At 43.1% G+C, this 15,637-nt stretch overlaps 2 protein-coding genes and 1 pseudogene across 11 annotated transcripts in view; 1 reads left to right on the top strand and 2 right to left on the bottom strand.

Annotated features, from left to right (window-relative positions):
* The window catches only part of LOC105611202 (protocadherin alpha-2-like), a 179,299-nt gene that overhangs the window by 13,940 nt on the left and 149,722 nt on the right, over nt 1–15,637 (bottom strand).
* Nucleotides 1–15,637, bottom strand: part of LOC101122274 (protocadherin alpha-C2) — a 204,419-nt gene that overhangs the window by 46,237 nt on the left and 142,545 nt on the right. Inside the window, exon 1 of one of the 10 annotated variants that reach the window (XM_027970324.3) lies at nt 1,116–3,920. The exons of the other annotated variants lie outside the window; for them this stretch is intronic. Within the exon in view, the coding sequence (XP_027826125.1) occupies nt 1,116–3,668 (2,553 nt within the window). The 5' untranslated portion in view covers nt 3,669–3,920. Of the gene's footprint in view, nt 1–1,115; nt 3,921–15,637 lie in introns of those variants that run through there. 10 annotated transcript variants of the gene reach the window in all.
* Nucleotides 12,588–13,855, top strand: LOC105611190 (histone-binding protein RBBP4-like; annotated as a pseudogene).

Here is a 15,637-nt window from a genome sequence, read left to right as displayed (position 1 = left end):
ATGAACGTGTGCTTTGGAACATACTGAAGTATTATTTAAAGTATTATCATGTAAGTTAAAGACAAGAGGGCCTTGAAGAGGCTGCTTCACATCTCATCAAAGCCTTAGAAACTGTTAAGAGGGAATCAGACTTACTCTAAGCGCAGGGAAATCCTCTTACAATGAGTTCACACAATGCCAAGAAAGGTGACTAAGGGCAGGATTCTTCCCCCCTTTCTTTCTCCCCAACCCCAGCTTGTCCCAGGCTTCACCATACCCTCACATCCCTAGTCCACTCATTCTAACATCTCCATGGTCCAACCAGACAAATGGGTTCCTGGCCTTACCATCATTCATCTCTTCTGACAGCCCCTACAGAAGAGTTACCACAGCAAACAGCCAAAACAAACTTTGTCTTTGGGGTGGGTGGGGGGGTCCACATTCTGTGATCTCATCAACTCTGATAAGAGTTTCTAGCAGATCATATCACATTAGTACAATGCAAAACTAATATTAGAAATATTAGTATTGTAAAGTAAAATAAAGTAAAAATAAAAATTAAAAAAAAAGAAATATTAACTGGATTAACTAATATGAACTAATATCCAGAAATATTAACTAGATACTTTACACTGTAGATAGTCCAAGGTATAAATAGTATGGAAAGCATACAGAGGTGACCACCATAACCCTGAAGTCTAAGAACTTTGAAAAAACAACAGTCCTCTAGGGTTTCAAAAGAGAACTTTCCCTGTAGATGACATGGCACAAGCCCTTCCTCCTTGAGTCTCATAACATCACTCCCTATAGCACCATCTTATTCTCGGGTCTGTTCTATTTCTCTACAAAGCTGTGCTTGAACATCCCACACTTAAGACAAACCCTCATTCCTCAAACAATTTTATAGTCAAGTCTTCATATATCTGAAAAGAAAAAGGAAACTAAAACAATTCTCTAGTGCTCTTTTTCTAGAGGAAAACACATAAGATTATAACTCAGTCACAGGTACTACATATGCTCAGTGTGCCAGATAACCCTCGTCATTGTTAATGACTCAATAAAGCCAACCACATGATAGTGGTGGAGAGGGTGAAAAATGCATGACTTTGTGGAAGGCCCCTTGACTACCATCTCACCTCATGTTGAGAAACAGCTTCATTTTTTAGTATAATCAGGTTCCCAGCACTCTGCCCACTTTGGCCTGTGAGGTGCCTGCTGTCACCTGCCGCTGCTTGGGTTCCCCCAGGTCCTGGTCCTGTCTGTGCCCCTGTGTTGTAAAACATGAAGGTATCGCTCCCTGAGCCTGCTGTCAGGCAGGCCTTGTAGCAGTAGGTCTTGGTGAGGGAGCCGTTCCCTCGCACTTCAATGAAGTGCGGCTGCACTTTGAGGCCGGGAGGTATCCTGGCGTCAATGTTGTTGTTGGCCTGCTTGTAGAGTTCTGCAGGGCTCCTCTCCCTCACTCCACAGAAGCCTCCACAGCACGTGGTGCCGTAAGCAGTGTAGCGGTAGCACTTGATGATGCTCAAAACAATGATTGTCAAAAGAAATATAAAAGACACTGTGCTTAGTGCTATTATGAGATAAAGTGTAATTTCAGAGTATGTCCGAGGACTTTTCACGTGTCTCTGAGTGTCAGGGAGGATTCTGGAAACCCTATCCACCACGGCTACTGTAATGGCCACAGAGGCTGACATTGATGGCTCTCCGTTATCTCGGACCACCACGGTCAGGTTGAAAGTGGTTCCAGTCTCGTCTCCCATCTTCCTGGTAGTCCTAATTTCTCCTGTGTGGAGCTCTACTTTAAAGAGGTCCAGGTCAGAAATCTGGGACAGATGGTAAAAGAGCCAAGCATTTTGCCCAGAATCTGAGTCCATGGCTATGACTTTAGTGACCAGGTAGCCAGCAGGGGCAGTTCGAGGCACCATTTCAATGGCTACTGATGAATTGGTTGAGGTAGGGTACAGGATGTGAGGGGCATGGTCATTCACATCCACTACATACACATTGACGGTCACAGTGCTGCTCAGTGGTGGGCTCCCATTGTCTCGGGCCTCCACAATCACAAAAAACTCCCGAAACTTCTCATAATCAAAGGAGTTGACAGCATAAAGGCTGCCACTGGCACTGTTAATGGAGACATAGGAGGTGACCGGCAGCCCTTGAACCTCCCTCTCCAGGAGGGAGTAGGTCACCTTCGCATTCTCCTTTTCATCTGGGTCCGTCGCTTGCACAGTGCAGAGCAACACCCCTGGCAAATTGTTCTCCTCGATGTAGATGGAGTAGGAGTCCTTTGGGAAGCTGGGGGGGTTGTCATTGATGTCAGAGATCTCAACCTGCAGTGTCCGCTGGGACGTGAGCTGTGGTACTCCCCCGTCAGTGGCAGTCACTGTGATGTTGTAGGCGGCCACCCGCTCCCGGTCCAGAGGTCCACTCACCACCAATGTGTAGGAGTTTCCAAAACCATTCAGTCGGAAAGGCAGTGCGGCCTCCAGGCCCAGGCTCACTTTCCGGTTGGGACCCGAGTCTTGGTCATTGACACTGAGAAGGGCCACAACAGTGTTGGGGGCAGCGTCCTCGGGCACCGGGCTGTACAGGTCCGTGAGCACGACCTCTGGTGCGTTATCATTCACGTCCACGATATCCACCAGCACCTTGCAGTGACCCACCATGGGCACCGGACCCCGGTCAGTTGCCTGCACATAGATCTGGTAGGAGGAGGCCTCCTCGTAGTCCAGCGCTCCGCTGACCCGCACTTCCCCTGTGCTGGCGTCGATGCTGAAGAGCTGTCTCTCCCGGTCCGACGTGTAGCTGCTCAAGGAGTACGTGAGCTCGCCATTGGAGCCCTCATCCGGGTCGGAGGCATTCAGCTTCACCACTAGCGTGCCTGGGGGCGAGTCCTCTCGAAGGTGAACGCGGTAAGTGGACTGGTCGAAGGCGGGAGAATTGTCGTTAGTGTCCAGGACTCGCACCGAGATCTGCGCCGTGCCGGAGCGGGCTGGGCTGCCCCCATCCACAGCTGTGAGAACCAGGTGGTGCAAGACTGCCTGCTCGCGGTCTAGGCCCTTGCGCAGCAGCAGCTCCAGCACCTTACTGTTCTCTTGCAGGGGTTTCAGGTCCAGCTCGAAGTGCTCATTGGGGCTGAGCTCGTAGGTCTGCACCGAGTTGGTGCCCACGTCGGGGTCCTGGGCGCTCTCTATGTGAAAGCGCGCTCCAGGGGCCACCGATTCGCTTACCTGCAGCTGGTAGTCGGGCCGCGGGAAGCGGGGCGAGTTGTCGTTGATGTCCAGCACCTCCACCTCCACGGCGCTCACCGCCACCGGGCTGTGCGCCAGCACTTCCAGGCTGAGCAGGCAGCGAGGCCGCTGCTCGCACAGCGCCTCCCGGTCAATGCGCTCGTTCACGAAGAGCGCTCCATTGGTCAGGTCCAGCTCCAGGTAGCGCGGGCTGGGCGCACCCAGGTGGTGGATGCGCAGGCAGCCCGGCCCCAAGCGCCGCAGCTCCAACCCCAGCGCACGAGCCACGTTGCCCACAGGCGCGCCGGGTGCCTGCTCCTCTGGCACCGAGTATCGCAGCTGGGAGTCCGCTGGGCCCGGCAGCAGCAGGAGAAGCTGTAACAGCGGCAGCCAGGACATGGGCGGCTGGGGTCGCGGATGCACTGTCGCCCCGGGTCTGATGCCCGCCAGCTCCATAGCCACCGGCCACGGCGGAGGCAGCCGGGCAGGGCCGGAGGCAGCAGCTTGCCTTGCTCCACGCCCCGGCCGCGCCTCCGCCTCCGCTCGTGCCGCCCAGCGCCCGCTCCCCCACACCTCACGTGCCAGCAAACGCTAGCAAATGCCAGGGGCCGCTCCCCTCGTGGGCCCTCCGGAGGGCTCCTGGCCCCGCCGCCAGCCCTGACTCGCCATATCCCAGCTCATCCGCTCGCCACCGAGTCGCTCTGCCTGGCTTCGCTTCCTTGCCGCCGCCGCTGCTGGTCCAGGGGGAGGGAAGAGGAAGCAGAAGGGGAGGGGGAGGAGTGCTCAGCAAGTCCGGCTCCGATTCCGCACCGAGGTGGCGGACGGCGACCGACCCAGTCAGCCCAGACGCTCCAACCACTCCAGCCCCAGCTCCTGCACCCCGGACCCGCCGGATCCCCGCAGACCGCGGGAACACGGCCACTCCCTTTCTCCCTGCCCCCACTGTCCTGTTCAGCCCGTCTCCACGGTCCCTCGGCTGCTGCACTGGTCTTGTAAGCAGATTCTAGCAAAGACTGCTAAATCGCTAGGACTCGAGCTATCAGCTCCCAGGAAAAGATTTCCAAGCGCAGTTCAAGAAAATACACAGAGGGCCTCAGCTAAGTACTGGTATCTGGGCGGCGGCTTCACGTTCAAAGAAACAAACGCGAGAGAGGCACTCTGGAGGATGACGGAGATTATTTCTCTGACCCCAGCATTTTCCCTGAATACTCCTAAATACTGCAGAAAGTGTTCAACTTCTAGAGCAAGGGAGGGGGTGGGAAGTGCAGACCTAAAACTAGCATCCTGGGATCCAACACTCGATTCTGCTCCTAGCTGAATGGCCTTTGAGTGTGTGCCTTGGCAAATAACCAATATTTCAGGTTTTAAAATTCTGTAAAATATTGGTTCCATGAGGCTGCAGGCTAAGCTCTTACTTGACCACTTTTGATCATAGTGGGGAGAATCTGGTCAAATTTTAAAGAGTTTCTGCCTTCAAGCTTTTCCTCATTTTACTTCAAATCTTTTTCATTTATCACCCAAAACATTTTCTTTGTTCTTTCAAGTGATTTAATTTTTTTCTTTAATGGATGACAATGTCAAGAGCCTGCAAAACCATTACATCAAGATTGTTACTCTTGATTTCCCAAGCCTGTCCAGAAGTTGGAATCCATTAATGCATTGCAGTGAAAAGTCTGCTGTTATTAAGCAAAATGTGGGAGGTTAGGATTTATCTTACACTACCAGGCAGCAATTTCAATGGCTGCAGCTCATATTCCATAAATACGAGGCTCCTCTACACCTGCTGGTCTCTGCAGGTGTAATACACCCCTTGTATTGCTGCAGAGGCAACAAAAGGATAACCAGTTGCCTTCAGTGAACAGAAAGGCAGAAGGATCAGAAGAAGCCTTTCCGTGCTGTGTCATTGCATCTTCTCTGTTCTGAGCATCCGCTTTCCCCAGGCCTTCTCATCTGTTCTACAAGAGATTAAAACTCATTGCCCCACTTGTTTCAAAAAAAAAAAAAGCACTCCTTCTCTTCTTTCAGCATCCTCTCACCCCTTGATCTTCTGCTGAGGGTCATTTCCTAGCTATGAACTGCAACAAAACTAGAACAAGACCTGACATTTGACATGCTTTGCTCCCTCAGGGGGTGAAGGGGCCAAGGCACCCAGGTTTCAAAGGCCTGGACTAGGGCATCTCTTCTCCCCACACACCGGGTGCACCCTCTGACAGCTCCACAACCTAACTCATTTTACTCCAGAGAAGCTCCCAGCTTCCTTCTCTCCCTTCCTTCTATGTCTTCTATGTGCTGCTTCTTATTTGCCCTCTTTGTTCCCTCAAGGGTGCAGAGAGGGAAGCAATTTCCATCGCATTCTATCTCCTTTCCTAGGCTTCTGACTTCTCCCTCTGTCAGCTTCCTTCCAAAATGTCCCTATAGTAACTCTGTCTGTATTTGCTGTGGTAATTTGATCTCCGAAAGCCTTAAACTTTCAAGTGCATGAATTGTAGGTCTGGCCTATGTCTTCACCCATTACTTATTTCTGAAAATAAATGGCTTAAAAGTGGAATCAAGTTAGGAGTTGTCAGGAAGAATGACCTTTTCTTCCCTCATCTCCTCCCAGGCTTTCATAGTCACTGCCACCTCTGCCCACAACTCAGGAACCTGGTCACTAGGCACTGCCCATGCATGGACCTGTGCCCCTGACAAGATCACAGGCTCTTAAGAAGAGATGAAAATGACAGACGCTTGGTAATGTTTTTAATGGAAGCCCCCAAGTGTCAACTCAGGAGAAAAATCAGGCCTCTCCTCTTAGTAATCTTGTCATCTTCCAGCAAGGACATCTGCCAGGTTGTCCATCTTGATATGTCAGGATCATAAGCTTCAACTAGTGCTTACTCTCTCAGTGGCTGAGAAGGCAAACAGCACCAGTGCAAAGCAGCCACCTTTTCAAAGATGTACTGAAGAGATGGTGTACTCTGTATTTGGCATTACAATGACTTAGTTCCCCATATACTGTACATGTCTCATGCCAACCTTACTAGTTATTGGAATGGGACTGTTTAGACTGCTGGCAGGTGCCCTGTCCATGAATATTAGTACTAATGCCTCAGCCACACCACTATGCACTCCTCCCTTTCCTCAGACCTTCAAGAACCTCTACAGAAAAGCAGAGTAGCACAGTGTAGTAATACAGATTTTGAAGTCAGTCACACCCCTGCCAATGACTAACCATGTGGCCTTGGTCATGTTCTATAACTTAAACTTTAGCTTACTCATTATAATTGGGGAAGACAATTTTAAGTAAACTCATAGAATCATTACAATTACATGAAACGATGTATATAAAACAATCTTAGGGAGATTAAAGAGGTACATACTTCCTCTTATAAAATAAGTCACAGGTATGAAACGTACAATATGGGAATATAGTCAATAATAATGTGATATCTCTGTATAGTGACAAATGCTAACTAGACTTATTGTGGTGATCATTTTGTAACACACAGAAATATTGAATCGCTATGTTGTACACCAGAAATTAACATAGTGTTGTATGTCAATTATACTTCACAAACACACAAACTCATAGAAGAAGAAATCAGATTTATGGTTACCAGAGGTGAGAGGTAGGAGACGGGGAGTTAGATGAAGCCAGTTAGAAGATGGGCTGCCTATAAACTGCCAGTTATAAGGTAAGCACTAGGGATATAATGTATAAGATGATAAATAATATAATTGATACTGCTAAATATTATATATGAAGGCTGTTAAGAGAGTAAATCCTAAGAGTTCTCATCATGAGTAAAGAAATTTTCTTTTTCTTTAATTTTCTATCTATATGAGAAAATGGATGTTCATTAAACATTGTAGTAATTATTTCATGATGTCTGTAACAAATCATCATGCTGTACACCTTAAACTTATACAATGCTGTATGTCAGTTATAGCTCAATAAAACTGGAAAGAGAAAAACAACCTACATAATAATTGACAAGTGTTATTATCATTATTATTGTTATTATCAAAATGCAACAACTTCTTATCATCAGATAACCTCCTTAGTTGACAGTCTGTATATAGCATGGCCCTTTAAAGTATCAAACAAAGATTAGCACCTGTAACTATGCCAGACAGGAAGTCGGTGACGATGGGGAAGATGAATGTGTACCAAAGTTAAGCTTATCCCATATTCTGAAAACAAAAACCAGTCCTTTTCTATATCACCAAAGAAAAGGGACTTACATCATGAGAATTCCTTCAAGGGATTTGTTTCCTCACAAGAGACTCACCTTTTTAAGATATGTGAAGATACGCTAGCGACGGAGTACAGGACTGCTGCCAAACATGCTGTGATGTCTAGCGCCCAGCGTAGAGACTGGCACAGAGGTACTTAATAATGTTTCTTGAACAGAACTAAATTTACAACTTCACTGTACAATTATCTCAAATAAAAATAGCTTCATTTTTTCTCTCCCCCTTTCCAAATCTTATCTATATTTCAAGATCCATCTTAAAACCTACCTAATCCATGAAACATTGTCTATTCTAAACATAAGGTCTTTTTATCTCTGTAAATGCTGACATTCAGAATTCTAAATGTGTCATTTTTTAATTCATCCAAATGCTTTAATATTATTTCTTTATCTTAATTATAACCAACCTACAAGCAGAAGCCACGTTGTATGTGTCTGTATCTTTTTCACAGTGTAGGAAACCTCTCAATAAATAAGTGATGGGCATTTCCGCTTCCTCAGATCCTTTTTTAGCAGATATAAGAAGAGCTACCGCTTCCCTTTTTCCCCCCAGATCTCATGGTGAGAGGGTTCAACCGTCTGCAATGATTTAACTTCCTTTAAAATTTGAAATTCAAAATATTTCAAACCTGGAACTAATTGTAAAGTTGCTGGACTCTTTAAGAAAGGATCTGTTCAGAATTATTATATTACCACTTTCTACTTTATAATTATAAATTATATAAAAAAAGATATTCCTTGCTCATAACTAACAAAGAAAGTAACATGATATGAGAAGCGCCACACACACACACACACACACAAAACAACAAAAAACCATGATTTTGTTTACCCCCATGTTAGCCAAGAACTCTGAAATAGTCTCCCTTAATTATATCCCTTAATTGTATCTGTGAAATGCATCTATCGTGACGTCATTGGACACAGGAGCGAAACCAATCAGAAGGCAACCCAGTTAAGCCTCTGAGAAAATACTGGTGCTCAGTGAACTCTCCTAATTCACATACATGTTCCTTTATTATCAGTGTCATCACAAGTCATTTTACTTTGGGGAAGCAAACCATCTAGAGTCTTTTGACCACAAGGTGTTCTCATTAGTTGGGCCAGGCTTTGGGCTGATCATTATGGGAATATCTGTCAGATAGGGAAGGTTATAATTTGCAGCTTTAAGGTGTGTATTTTTGTTGTTCCACCAACTGAGCACATGACATATAATTTAAAAACAGAGACAAATGAACATCCCAATGTTTAGTGTGGTCCAAAATAGTTTAAAAATTCCATCCTGTTACAAAGGAACCACATTTCTGATCTTTATACATCTTGAAAAGGAAAATGTTTACAAATATGATTATAGCATTCTTTACAGGTACAGCATCCAATGATTGGAGAGATAAAAAAAAGAGTTTTCATTTAACATAATGGTTGAATTTTTTCCACAGTCCCTTTCCTCCAGAGGGAATGCATTAGCTTTTAGGGAAAGATCCTTTAAGTCTTTAGTTCTAAGAAATTAATATACTGTTGATTTGAGACTGAGGCATCTGAAAATTGCTTAGAATAAACAAAGGAACTCAAAATATCTTTGGATAAATAATAAAAAGGGAGAAATATACTAGAGCTTGGGGGCAGATAGTGTAATATAACAGATAAAATCAAACTATTCAATTAGAGAGCTTTGCTTCTCTATCACTACTTTCAATTGAGATGGCCTACCAAAAATCACAGAATGTTAAAGGTTGAGAGAAATTTAGAAAGTATCTCACTCAAATTCTTTACTTTTCATTGAGCAAAATGTTTAAGTGGAACTTGAACCTCAAGATCAGTGAGGAGATAGGAAACATAAAAGTGCTATAAGTGAGCCAAGTAATAAATGATCTTCTAGAGTTCTAGAGGAACTTACAGATGTGACTAAAGTACCAAATTTCCTGTTTTTTAAAAAGTGCCATTGAGTCTGATATAAATTCCTTCAAAACTATTGTTACTAAAGTAACTGTTTTTGAGCACTTGGAGACAAAGGCATTCATACTAGGGACTACTTTGGCTTAACTGAAAACTGATAACATCAAACCAACCACATAAACTTTTAAAACAATTCCACATGGGCATTTTAGATTTTCAGTTGCTAGAATAATTGACAAGGAAAATGCTACAGGCACAGTCTATTTGAAATTCATGAAGACATTAAATAAAGTCCCCCAATATATCCTTACAGACAAAAGGAACGAAGAAAGGCTGTGGACAGTATAATTAGATGATTTCATAATTATTTGGATAACAGTGACAAAAAGTGTTTATTAATAGAATGTTTCAGCCTGAAAGGAGAATTCTTGTAGGTGACTGCAGAGATTTACCATTGGTCTTAGTACTTAGTTATTCAACATTTTATCAATGACTCAAAGCAAGGAAGCATCAATTGTCCAGGCCAATCCAGCAACAAGTTGACCTTTCTGGAATGAGAATACCAACTGCCTGGAGTAAGACATGTTTCTAATTCACTAAAATTAGAACCAATATTCTATTTGAGACTCAATGCATGCCAGAAATTGGTAAGTTTGTATTTAAGTTAATTTCTGGCTTCCAGTATTGCCATTAAAACCTGTTCCAAGTTTCCATTCATCACTCAAGGCCTTTTATTTTAATAGAAAAACTTATTTTGGCCCTGTTTCTCCTCTTCAATTCTTGGGATTTTAGCCATAGAATAAAATAAGATGGTAATTTGGCACTAAAAAAATACCCTTGTTCCCAAGTGGATTTTAGCCAAAGCAGTCATCGATTTGTACACATTTTTTTTTATTTCAAAAAATATAGATATTGGTGAGGTACCTGGAACTGGAACTGTTTTCCAGGATTGACCTAAGCTTGGTCTAAATGAAGGTCACAGTGTCTTCTTTCTATACCCATTGTGTTTGCTGCTTGGAGAAAACAAACATACACCTCCACCTAAAAAGGGTGAATTTTCGAAAGTATCTGTTCATATATACAGAATATCAAGTAATTATTGGCTTTTTGGTTCTTCCTTGCCATGTTGATGCCTTAGCTCTATGTTTACATATTGTTTCTATACATATTCGGAGAAGGCAATGGCACCCCACTCCAGTACTCTTGCCTGGAAAATCCCATGGATGGAGGAGCCTGGTGGGCTGCTGTCCATGGGGTTGCTGAGAGTCGGACACGACTGAGCAACTTCACTTTCACTTTTCACTTTCATGCACTGGAGAAGGACATGGCAACCCACTCCAGTATTCTTGCCTGGAGAATCCCAGGGATGGGGGAGCCTGGTGGGCTGCCGTCTATGGGGTTGCACAGAGTCGGACACGACTAAAGCGACTTAGCAGCAGCAGCAGCAGCAGCTATACATATTATTTCATTTAATGGTCACAAGAGCACAGTCCCCAATCAAGTTGGTACTGATGAAGAAACTAGATACCCAAAAGGTGAAGAAATTTAACAGAATCTTCAGGAAGCTCTTTTCCATGCCCTTTTTTCTTGAGCTAGAAGTACCACCTATGACCACTACACAGGCACTCTTAATTAAGAATTATGAAAAAAAAAAAGAATTATGTTACTGCCTCCAGTAGAAAGTTCCAAGTATTTTATATGAGCTCCTATCCAATTCCTTTTACAACTGTAATTTTTTGATCTTTTACAGACTTCAGTTGGAATATATATATATACACACGTGTGTATGCATGCTAAGTCGCTTCAGTCATGTCTGACTCTGTGCGACCCTATGGACTGTAGCCTGCCAGGTTCCTCTATCCATGGGATTCTCCAGTCAAGAATACTGGAGTGGGTTGTCAGGCCCTCCAGGGCATCTTCCCAACCCAGGGATCAAACCTGTGTCTCTTATGTCTCCTGCATTGGCAGGCAGGTTATTTACCACTAGTGCCACCTGGGAAGCCTAAACACACACACACACACACACACACACACACACACACACACACACACACACACAATGGTTGGCCTTAGCAAAACTGCGACACAAAACAGATTTGTGCTTCATTTCTTCTTTCAGTACCATCTTCCCACCTACAATATTGTGCCTAAGTAATTGAGTTTTACAAATGAACCTCTTTTTTGGCCATACTACATGGTTTGCAGGATCTCATCTACAGTATTCTGCCTAAGTAATGGGGTTTCACAAAGAAATTGGATTAGGGATCTTAGTTCCCTGACCAGGGGATAAACCTGGGCCCCCTGAAATGGAAACACAGCATCCTAACCACTGGACTGCCAGGGAATTCCCAGACTTTTCTAATATCTCATTTATGTATTTGTTGTGATGGATATTGTTACATAAATTCTTCAGCAGTTATGTGTACATTATAAGGTGGGTAAAATATAAATTATCTAAATTAGCCAAGTTGAGATGTATCCTGTGATATGAAAAGATCTTTAAGGTATTTTGATGAGCAATTACTGTTATCTAAAACTTTTATCAAAGTTAGAAACCTCTCAGAGTTACAAGAGACTTATAGATTCTTCATTTTTGTGGTATCCTCAGAACTTTTTACAATGCATCTTTTAGGTAGTAAGATTCTAGGATTAAATTCCAGTAGCAATTATAGACCCAACTCCACTTGAAGGTTTTTAATCACATTATATGCTTAGGTCATGCACCTAGGGAGGGTCCTCTTATAATAATCCTGCTTAATGTAAAACCAGACTCTTAAGATTCAAGATCTGGCTCTACAGTTTATTATGTGTCCTTGGGAAAGGTTTTCACGCTCTCTTGTGTGCGCTCTTTCTCTCTCTCTCTGTAGATCTCAGCTTAGTAAAGTAGGGGAAAACAGTACTTACTACCAACAGTTTCTGCTAGGCATTTATTGAGATAAAGCATGTAAATTTTCCACTTTATGCATTTTCAATGATTATTAGCCAGAAAAAAAGAGGGCACAACATAGGGATAGAAGTCTCATAAAATTATCAAAATAACCTGAGGAGAAAGAAGGGATGAGTGAAAAGAGCAAAACCCCAAGTTTCTGCATTCTCTTTTTGCATTCTTGACTGATGGAATTCAGGAGAAAAATCTAGTACTGAGAAGAAAAATCTAGTACTTGTTCTATTTATTTAGCATCTCTGATCTAATGGTCTCAAAGATCTTAAAATCACAGGACCCCCACCAGCTTGCCTACCCTCCATGGCTGACAAGGAAGCAGCCTTAGATGACACAGTAGAAGAATCTGTGATCAGTGAAGAATACAAAATATGGAAAAAGAACACTCCTTTTCTTTACAATTTGGTGATGACCCATGCTCTGGAGTGGCCTAGCCTAACTGCACAGTGGCTTCCAGATGTAACCAGACCAGAAGGGAAAGATTTCAGTATTCATCGACTTCTCCTGGGGACACACACACGTCAGATTAACAAAACCACCTTGTGATAGCCAGCATGCAGCTCCCTAATGATGATGTTCAGTTTGATGCTTCACACAACAGTGAAAAAGGAGAATTTGGAGGTTTTGGCTCAGTTAGTGGACAAATTGTATTAGAAATCAAGATCAACCTTGAAGGAGAGGTAAACAGGGCATGCTATATGGCCCAGAACCCTTGCATCATTGCAACAAAGACCCCATCCAGTGATGTTCTTGGTTTTGGCTATACAAAACATCCTTCTAAACTAGACCCTTCTGGAGAGTGCAACCCAGACTTGCGTCTCTGTGGACATCAGAAGGAGGCTACAGGCTTTCTTGGAACCCAAATCTCAGTGGGCACCTACTGAGTGCTTCAGATGATCACACCATCTGCCTGTGGGACATCAGTGCTGTTCCAAAGAAAGGGAAAGTTGTGGATGCAAAGACCATCTTCACAGGGCACACAGCAGTAGTAGATGTCTCCTGGCATCTGCTCCATGAGTCCTCTTTAGGTCAGTTGCTGATGATCAGAAACTCATGATCTGGGATACTCGTTCTAACAATACTTCCAAGCCAAGCCACCCAGTTGATGCTCACACTGCTGAAGTGAACTGCCTTTCTTTGAATCCTTATAGTGAGTTCATTCTTGCCACAGGATCAGCTGACAAGACTGTTGCTCTGTGGGATCTGAGAAATCTGAAACTTAAGTTGCATTCCTTTGACTCACATAAGGGTGAAATATTCCAGGTTCAGTGGTTGCCTCACAATGAGACTATTTTGGCTTCCAGTGGTACTGATCGTAGACTGAATGTCTGGGATTTAAGCAAAATTAGAGAGGGACAATCCCCAGAAGATGCAGAAGATGGGCCACCAGAATTGTTGTTTATGGTGGTCACATTGCCAAGATATCTGATTTCTCCTGGAATCCCAACGAACCTTGGGTGATTTGTTCTATATCAGAAGATAATATCGTGCAAGTGTGGCAAATGGCAGAGAACATTTATAATGATGAAGACCCTGAAGAAAGTATGACTCCAGAAGGACAAGGATCTTAGATCATGTCTGCACTTCTTGTGATTTTTGGACTCCCCTGTTCTTTCTCTCTGCTCTGAGATTGATTTAACACTGGTTTTGAGACACAGACTTACTTTGGTTATCCCTCTATAATAAATTCTATCAACAATGTTATTAGTCCAAACAGAAGGTGTTTTCTAAATATTAACTGGTGGCTTCTTGATTCAGCAGAGCCATAGACATATATTTAAATTTTCTTTAGGAATTTTCTAGTAACAGAGGTCTAAGTTCAATTCAGTTCAGTTCACTTCAGTCACTCAGTCGTGTCCAACTCTTTGTGACCCCATGGATCGCAGCACGCCAGGCCTCCCTGTCCATCACCAACTCCCGGAGTTCACTCAAACTCACATCCATCGAGTCGGTGATGCCATCCAGCTATCTCATCCTCTGTCGTCCCCTTCTCATCCTGCCTCCAATCCCTCTCAGCATCAGAGTCTTTTCCAGTGAGTCAACTCTTTGCATAAAGTGGCCAAAGTACTGGAGTTTCAGCTTTAGCATCTTTCCTTCCAAAAACTAGCCACAAAAAAGAAGGAATATCATGTGTGGTTATTTTTCTTCTTACGCTATAATGCCCAGGTTTTTCAGACTCATTTAAGTAAAGGCTAGAGTGAGTAAGAAATAGAGCCAAGTGAGGTAAGTATCTGAGCCATGAAGTATAAATACTACAAGGTGTTGTTTTTATTCAGGAAATAGAGGAGATTCAAGTCATACAAATTCCTACATGCTGAACTTTCCAGGATGCACATTTTCTTCCAGAGACCAGTCTCCTCTCGTTTCTTCAGTCAAGTCAAAACAATGTGTTCCTCCTTCCCCGTATATTTTTGCTTGTTGGTGTATTTCTTGAGCTGTTTTAATATTATTTCTTTACTTTCTGTGAAATGGTTTTTTAAAAAAAACTTGGGACTACCAAGTTGTAAAGATCTATGTTTTCACCTGATAGTTATACCACACGTAGACTGTCCAGTTAAGTTGAGAAGAGTGAATCAATAGCTTGTATTTGTTTTTAAAATGAAATTAATCCTGGATAAGAGTTACTTTTTTTTCTTTTAAGGAGTTAGTCCTTGACCACTAGTTTGATACCACCTCAATTTTGGGTGACCTGTTTCACAGCAGGCCTGTTACTCTCCATGACTAACTGTGTAAGTGCTTATAATGGAATAAATTGCTTTTCTACATTAAAAAAATATCTTAATATCATTTAATTTATACATCTACAACTTGAAGTGGGTTAATATCTACGTTAGCCTTCCAGCCCTGAGCAGAAAAATATGTATACACACATGCATACCAAACTTTCCAATTAGTTAGCACTTTAACTTGAGACTTTTTCTTTATCTAAATCTATTGGGAAATTTTTCAATAAACTCAGTAAACCAAAGACAATAAGACGGTAACTATAATGAAGATATAAAACTGAAGCACAGAATGGTTTGATAATTTACTAGAAATAAGAGTTGGTTTCAAGCAGATCTGGGGTAGGGGGGGAAATCTCACTTTCTCCCTTTCTAGTTCAACGTTACATCTATTATAACAGAACTGTCACCCTAAGATATTCAATATCCTTTATAATTAAAATTTCATCATAGCCTCCCATGATTGGTTTTCTGCTATACTCTCAAGCTAGACTAGTATTCCTCTGATCCAATTATCATAAGCCCATTTGAAATCTCAACTGTATATGAGACATTTATTGGTTCATAAATCAATGTATACATAGGATATACTAGACAGATAAGCCTCCTAGGATATGTAGATTTAGTGCT

Source organism: Ovis aries, chromosome 5, assembly GCF_016772045.2.
Source record: "Ovis aries strain OAR_USU_Benz2616 breed Rambouillet chromosome 5, ARS-UI_Ramb_v3.0, whole genome shotgun sequence".
NCBI classification, from domain to species: Eukaryota; Metazoa; Chordata; class Mammalia; order Artiodactyla; family Bovidae; genus Ovis; species Ovis aries.
The sequence above is the reverse complement of the archived record's forward strand: the minus strand, read 5'-3'. Positions and strand labels throughout refer to the sequence as shown.